This window comes from Papaver somniferum, chromosome 6 (assembly GCF_003573695.1).
Source record: "Papaver somniferum cultivar HN1 chromosome 6, ASM357369v1, whole genome shotgun sequence".
NCBI lineage: Eukaryota > Viridiplantae > Streptophyta > Magnoliopsida > Ranunculales > Papaveraceae > Papaver > Papaver somniferum.
In genome coordinates, this window is record NC_039363.1 from 167962281 (window position 1) to 167970947 (window position 8667).

Consider the following 8667-nt stretch of genomic DNA (forward strand, 5'->3'; position numbering starts at 1 on the left):
TTGGGGATCAATTCCGAAATGATTCAGTTGTTATACTTTAAGGCATTTTGTAACTAATTGGGACGCAATTATATATTGTCATTAGCAGAAAAAAATAATAATAATCTTTTGACTTAAAATTATGGGTATAAAATTTCAGAATGACTTCAAAAAATAAAAAAGTAACCTTTTATGAAGAGAAATATCTTTGTTTTTCTGCCTTAGTATCGCAATAGGCTATTAATATTGCACCAAGAGAAATAGAAGACCACTCGACAAGCACAACGACAACCATACATGTGGGCCAATGAGAGGAAGACAAAACATAAGACCTTTTGTGACCGAGAATGGATGTGATGGTCGAGGCAAAATCGTATGTATAAAAATAAAAATAATTATACTGTACATTTTGTCGAGATTTCTTCCCACTTACCTTGGGTCAACAAAGTGGGATTAGGTGTAATCATTACAGTACATTATTTCCTGCACAATTTGATTTGGTATAATCGAGTTATATGCTAAGGCAGATCTTATCGAAATTGGTCCGACAGATTTTTGCTGAATATTGACAAGCTTGAATCACTATCTTGTATGCAGGTAGCTTCAACAGATCGATTTATGGAGTCAGCCGCTGCCTGTTATCTATCCTTTCAGATACAACTAACCCTAATATGCTCAGGCTTCGCCTAAAGGATCTCTAGATACTGATGCAGAGGACCCATAGTTCCAGAGGTGTTTCAGCTCACCTCTAACCCAGCCTAAAATTACAATAAGCCCTGAAATAAAAAGTAAAAAACATCAGGAAGGTGTATGTCAAACAAGAACACTGTTAAACTTGGTTTAATACTATCTTTCACTTGAGGCAAGTTTTAAAATATACCCAAAGTACAAGGAACAAGATACAGGAGTGCAGGTTGACCAAGCCCATCCATTAAGTATAACCCAACATCTGTGAGGATGGGACCTGCAATCAAGAGAATATCCATCGTCAACAAGATATCCGTGATGGTTGTTATTCTAGTGAGCATTTTGAAAGTAAGATGAAATGGAAATAGAGCAGCAAGACTAAGTAGTAGGAAAAATGAAGCGAAGGACCCACCAATGCCATAGCCTATCGTCAACCAAAGAAAATATCCATTCAGGATACCCTTCTTACTCGATCTGTCGTATCTGCATCAAACAAGCTCATGCATGTGAAAAACTATAAATAAAAGAAAACCATGACTAGAGTAAGCTGGTCTAGTATTATCGGGTAAAAATATAAAACTCATCAACAATATGGCCAATAGCTCAGATATGTATTGGGAGGTTTTATATTCATGCAGATTGTGCAACACGGGTAGCATTTGAATAGGAGCTACAGTTTATCATAATTTCCTACTCTTATATCTTTGTATAACTTTCATATCGCATGAAAATACTAATATAATTTAATAATGATAGTCTAAATTTATAAGGTTCTCTTCAAATGGTTGTTGTCTGCAGAAGTACCGTTTGGTACATTTTGTTACATCAGACGTAACCAGGCCAAAAACTGATAGATCGGATAATATCATGCTACAAATGGTTCTTTAGAAAAAATAACAAATAATTCTGACACGGAAATAAGAGCAATACCTAAAGGCAAATGCAACAAGTAAACCAGGTAAGAGAATATCTCCAAATCCAATCATATCATATCCACCCCATGGATCAAAAAATCTAGGGATCATCAAAAGCATAGGAATGGCTTCTCCACCACTATTGTCACCTTGAGCAACCTACAAATTAAATAACCACATGCATAAACAGATAACAAATTAGCACTTGTTTAGAGCTGTGACATGGGATTTGGAGACTGGAATTGGAAGAAACTGTTAGCATCAAATATAGCTAGGTTACACAAAGAAAGATCAACCAGGAGGAAGATTTTGGAGGGACATAGTCAGTAGATAATAAATTTTCTGCAACTAAAAAAATATAAAGTTCAAAGAACACACCTCACCGCAATCATAACACTTTTGTTGAAGATGAGTGGAGATATAAAGACCCAGAATATATCGTACACAAATGCACATGAAAGAAGTACTGTAGCAACCTGATTGGTAACAAAAAGAAGAAGAAGCAATAGCTGAAAAATGTGAGTTGAAGAAACAAAACAAAAATATACACTTTGTTACCTTTATATTTGGTAGACGTGTTCTTTGCAGTGCTGTTATCATCAAACAGATCCCCTGGCAACAAAAAGAAGAAATATATAGGTAAGCAACAAAACCAAGGTAGTTGAGCTTCATGAAACATATTTCCCTGCCAAACATTACAAAAAGCAGTTTAAAGTTCTTCCATAATAAATATTAAGCATCTCTTTTGGAAAAGAGGGATTGTTCTCCTTACACGGATATATGGGCATAGTTAAAAAAGACAATCGTTGAACGGTGTAAATGAGAATACGAAATCAACAACCAGAACTCAGATTTTTCTTAACCATGTGCCAGCAGAGTGTAAAATATGATAGACTGACAGTTGTACTGTTTTATCTCTTTCTTGAACAAAGCCGCCAGTGTTTATACATCCCCAAATCATCGTATCATATTTACTATCCAGTATTGACTATTGAGGGTCATGTATACAAAAATTCCCAATAGAGAATGTAGCTCTTGATGCATCAGAACTAAACCTCTTGGAAATCGTGATTTCCAGGACCTAGATGATTATGTAAATTTCAAAGAACATGAAAATATCAGCACCAGAAAATTTATAACTTCTGACAAACCAAAAACCAACCATGTAGGAGTTATATACATACACCAATTCCAACATTTCTATCTTCAGAACAAGTAATCTCTACGCTCCAATATATATCAGGCGTATATTATTAAGTACAGCAAAGTAACAAATAAGAATGAACCAAAAGCAAACTAAAAAATGAAGAAGTGAGAGCTTACAAGAACATCTTGGCCAAACCATGCATATGATACATGCTGATTTGCAGCCCAAAAGACGGCAAACGCTAGACAGAATGACAATACCCCCATAGAAAGAACTGTTACCTCCCCAAGACAAGGAAGGTTTACTTTCTTATTCCCAAAATTCTTGAATATCCTGATTGATAGATGCACAATACTAAGATGAGAAAAAAGCTATACAATGGCATGTCAAAGTAGTTGCTAAAAAATGGATTCTCGTTGATCTACCTTAAGATCCCTGTAACTAGGCAAGCGTGCATTTCCTGAAGAGAAAAAAGAAACATCACATAGTAAGGTTCAGCAATCTGGTTAATTACTCTACTATTTAAACAGATATCAATGACGGCTGACCACTATTTAAGGTTTACTTTCCTTTTGCAGTGACTGGGGGGAAATGTTCTAATTCCAAAAAAGTCTAGGATGTCCTTATAAATGTAACGGATTTTGAAGTAACTATGGCTAAAGATAATATTAGGTAGTGGACCTATTGCATAGTGGAAAGTCTATACAATAAAATTACCAACAATTAGCAGAGCTTCCGACCACAATTGTACTCAGAGTAATTTCCTAAGAAAATTAAAAGGTACCCTACACGAAGTTGACCTCCATACAACTTAGAGTTAGATTCTTTAAGTATATTAAAAGATCCTCCTTATGCACATGAAGCCCACATGATGGTATGAAAAGCATCTGAAATATAACTTTTTTTCCTTACCTTCCATGAATGCGGAATGTATGTCTATTCGGTTATGTACCGTTCAATTTCAAATTTGATTTACAACTTTTTCAAGTATAAAGACTTGCAAATTCATCACAACACATGAAACAGAAACAGAGGTGGTGATTAAAGTTAACAATCACCACCTGTGTTCGATTAGTACAAAGACTTTGACGCTGATGTGTTAGTTAAAGTAGACAATGATGTATTCAGCAAAAGATCAAGAATCACAAACGTTATCTCATTTCTTCTGGCCTGTTGTGCACATTAGTTACCAATTACTAGTAACTGCACCTCTCCAAACATTAAATGCAAAAATAAATATTCCGCGTAGACATAGTAAGAAGGTCTTATACTTACGACACCAATGTCTCAGTCATGCTCATGAAGCAAACGTTTACAATTGATGTCCAATGATGATGGATGCAACCATTTAATCAAGTTTTGACGAAATAATCAAACAAAAAAGTAAGGAGGAAATTCCAAAAACTTTGTACCTCAGTTCCACCGATGCAAAATATTACAATCAGCAGCCAAATGAACCACGCAGACATAAAGAAGTACAGAAGCATCAGAAGGACTGATGCTACAATGACAAATACCACAGCACCCGTAGCATTGATATGAATAATCTCCTTAGAAGAGTCATTTCTGACGGTCTCAGCAGCAGAAGAGACCTGAAGAACCAATAACCAAACCAGGTTTCAGAAATTGCATCTCCCTGACTCATTCCCAAAGCAACAGAGAAGAAGATAAATTTTGGATCACAAGAATCCTACTGAAACATGAACAAATAAATATATTCAGACAAATATTAGATCCATGAAGCTAACTCTGCTCAGAAGCCACTTAGTTTTCCTTCAGAAGGCATTCGTTTCTTTTAGTTTCTTTTCATCAAAACATGGAATCACCTCATCAGTTAAAACATTATGAGGATTGTACTACAGTCCAGTTTGAAGCAGTCTCCTATCTTAAGATTCTAGTCACCACTACCATTGCAATGGAACTTAACCAGGAACATAAGATTTAACAAGGCATAAGCTGCACGAATCTTTAGTATGCGTTACTAAACAGTGGTATATACAAAGCACCTGGAGATATGTGGTTGGAAGTGTACAGATGTTAGTATTACAGTCTGTGGATGAACACCTTGCACTTGTCACTGGCCTAATGTATGAGCCCGTACAAGCATATAAACATGGTACTTCAAAAGCTAAATATGGTTATAGAAAGATCTAATAAGAAAAAAGAAAAAAATACTCCAATTCTGAACCAGAAGTCTCATATGATCATGATTAAAAAGGATTTTCCATCTATTTTCCTCCAACCAATTATTGATTAATATAAATTGTGACCAAGCGATTCAGATGGGACAGAACAAATAAGCAAAAAAAACATATCTCAACTTCAGAGGGATGAGCATGACTTGAAAGCATATGTTAAAAGAGTAATAAATTGCAAGTTCCAAATTCCAAGGGATATATAAAATCATAGATAAGCACGTCAAACTGCGAAAGCAAAAACTGTTTGCAGAGACCAACACATAATATGGATAATTTATCATATTTCCTTGTTTCCTTTTATCTGTTCATCTTAACTAAAATTGGTTACTGCATTCCCGGAAAAAGATCTTTCAATGCAATTAAAAGAGCTCAGTCCTTAATGCAAGTTTCAGACAAAGAGAGGACGTACCAGCGTCTGCTGATCATTACTAATGCTTTGCACGATCAATTAAGAAAAGAACGAACGATTGGCGTCAGCTGATCATTACTCTCGTGACCTTGCTTAGAAGCAATAAACTCCGGCCAAAGAGACGCACAGACAATAGTCCCAATGGCCATCAGCCATAAATATATCTCTGAAACGTCTACTAGTAGGAGGTTTGGAGAGTAAAATAGGAGCTCCACTACATTGCAACCGTATTCAAATTAGACGGAATGTTATATGAATTAAAAGGAGAAAGGTAACAAATGTTACAAATAATAGATGGGTTGAATGAAGACCAAGATGGTGTATATTTATATCCAATGGTTCAAGAAACAAAAAATATTACAGAAAGGCCTAAATTAAAGACAGTTACACATCCAAAAGGACCTCTGTTCTGTACTACGGTGTTGCTTTTCCATCTTAAAGACGTTCTATTGTTTACATATGATTCTAGCTAACCTAACTTCTCTATGTGTAAGAATCAAAAGGATTCCCCCACGGTCCAAGGACATTTTCCAACCACCTTTTGCATCTAAAAATTATTGACAAAGCAAGACTTGTAGTGGCATGGAAATAAAAGAATAGAATACCATTCGTTATCTTTTACAAGAATATAAGTGAAATTCATAACCTGCCCCGAAAAGTACGTAGCCTTCCACTAATCTTGCAAACAACAAATTCCATGCACCGATTCAAATTAACATTAAACCAAAAGTTTACAACAAAAACGTACCCTGTCCTCCGGCTAACAATAATTGTTTCACTGTCTCTCCTGTCGACTTCGTGATCATGACCACAGGAATTGTTATGTTTATGGATGTATCATTTTCGGAACAGAACATCTTGAAAAGCTCTGCCAGAAAAATATATGTGGGAAAACATATAAGGGATCTAATCAACACGGGGGAAAAGGAATGATCCTAGAGCATTCGGAAGATAAACAGCTTCGAATAACTAATTTGATTGGGCAATACCTTCATTGCTATTGATCACCAATAACCCAGATGCACCACTTAATTCAGCAGCTTCTGCTTTCTTCGCAAAGAAACAATCTCCGCGTGTAGACAATGCAATAGAGTTTGATAACTGAAACAGGTTGAACAAACACATGATCTACAACAACAATTGAACATTCCAAAAGAAAGCAAAAGAGTAACTATGCTACTTTTGTAACGGGGATAGTATAAGATACAACACGTCCGTTTTCCCCAGAATGACCAACGGATGTAATGGGGACAGTAACCATGCTAATTTTGTAATTCTGACAGACCACAGAGTGAAGACTACCAAGTGAGAAAGTTTTAGAATGAGCAGAAAAGTGTCTGTCAAGAATAATAAGTAATATCAACCAACTCTAATCAACCTTTGTAAAGCTCTAGTCCACTCAGATACTACCTAAATGCTTCCGCTATACAGTTACCCAATTATTACGCAGTTCAAACTATTAACATCTCATGCCATGTGCAACATGATTTCAGAAGTTCCGTGTAAAAACATCAGAGAAAGAATTACATTTGAGGTTGAACTTGAGCAGCAATTGGAGGGGTTTGCGAAAGCGGCAGGATATCGAAGAGCATTTTCTGCATGTCTTGGCAAGAGAGCACCAAAGGCAGCACTTAAACCAACTACACTTTCAACTTTGGTACTATTTACCCACATCATCAGCTTTACCTGAAAATGAAATAATGACAATACTTCAGATCAACTTATGTGCAACGGCTAAATGTAAGGGGAAAGGAACAGATTAAGAAACGCATATATAGCTTAGATACGAAAATGTAAGGACACAAATGACGTACACGATTTGAGATAACAACTTCCCGGATCCAAAGTACACTCACATTGCAAGGAAACCCACTACACAAAAAGAAGCGTCGAAACAGAAACTGAGAATGCACTTGCTAGGGACGAAGACGAACATTCTATTGCTTACAGGTTGGCAATGAAGTCTATAATATGCTTGTATATCAGAAAGCTCAATGAAACCCCAAACCATATAGCATTACAAAAACTGACATATATTGCTTTGCTTCAACCCATACAGCACTTAGATTCCCCCAAATAAGTCATACAATTCCTCCCAACAAATGACCTTAGCGGTCTAATCCCGAAGATCCGAATCGTTCAGAGATTTAAAACTCAAACGTTATGTCCTTGTTAATAACCACTGCACTTCATTACCGATGTGAATGGCAACAATTCTACTTATTACATCCTCATTCATGCTCTACACATTTCAGAAAATATATCAATAAACTTTCAAGTGATTTTAATTCAAATTATTAAAAACTAAAACGCACATTTATGAACTAAAACCCTAGAATTACAAGATTTAACAACAAACTATCAGGAAAAAAAAAATTAAAATAAAAAAATCAGACTGAGTAACAAAATCAAACAAGACTAGTACTACTAGTAATAGTAGTGATGGAAGTCATACCAGCTGTACATTGTGATTATTGCATGAGGCTGATTTATGAGCGATTTTTTTGTCACCGTTGGGAAATTCATGAGCAGATGATGTTAAGGAGGAAATGACAAGGAAATGAATAAAGACTAGAAGAATTGCAGCAGCAGAAAAAGAAGAAGCCATTATCGGTGTGACCTAGATTTCCTCTTTTCTCACTACCACGCTAATACTGAAACGAAAGAAGAGAAAATGATGAAGAAGCCATTATGGTGTTTTTTCGTGTGTTGTGCTGCTGACAGAATGAATCACTGATAACCAAGACTCCTTTTCAGCCTATTTGTTTGTTTGGTGGTGGTAATTTTATTTTATTGTTGTTATTAATACTGACCGATATATAATGGTGAAGGATAACAAGTACTGTGGTGCAGGTTAAGTTCACATGAAACCCGTGGCAGTCAAACATATGTGAGATACGTGTGATTAGTATGAGGGTTTAGTTACCTGGGCTTGTAAATTTAGGGTTGGAAGTCCAATGGGCATGGGTAGTAAGTACCCTTGTTCTTCATTGGATACGCCACTGTTACCCTCCAATATCTTTTTTTTTTTTTTGAGGAAAACTATACTAATTTCATCCGGAGTTTAGTTTTGGTTTTCTTTAAGATCAGAAACTTCTATAATCCCACACCGAAATCCATATACCTAAATATACCCGACTATAGAAAAATTGCTTATTTTTTATTTTATAGAAATGGGGAGTTATATGAATCAAGAAGGTTTTCCCGTTTTCCGTCCACATTTTTCCTATTTCATATATCTTTCACAATTTCTAAAATCAATTTACTTTTTAATTTTGGTTTTTCCTATGTATCACTTATAAAAATCAAGTTGACTTTGATCATGAGTATAAG

General features: G+C 35.7%; 1 protein-coding gene across 1 annotated transcript; it reads right to left on the reverse strand.

Moving 5' to 3' along the window:
- Nucleotides 1-336: 336 nt before the first annotated feature.
- LOC113286393 (signal peptide peptidase-like 2) lies at nucleotides 337-8083 on the reverse strand. The gene is made up of 14 exons (XM_026535029.1): nucleotides 7790-8083; nucleotides 6862-7020; nucleotides 6324-6435; nucleotides 6083-6202; nucleotides 5391-5548; nucleotides 4140-4319; nucleotides 3153-3187; nucleotides 2904-3060; nucleotides 2139-2192; nucleotides 1964-2056; nucleotides 1597-1739; nucleotides 1079-1149; nucleotides 860-943; nucleotides 337-755 (listed from the first exon to the last, which is right to left on the reverse strand). Exons 1-14 carry the CDS (start codon nucleotides 7940-7942, stop codon nucleotides 655-657), a joined length of 1620 nt encoding a protein of 539 aa, XP_026390814.1. The 5' UTR covers nucleotides 7943-8083; the 3' UTR covers nucleotides 337-654.
- Between the last annotated feature and the right edge of the window lie 584 nt (nucleotides 8084-8667).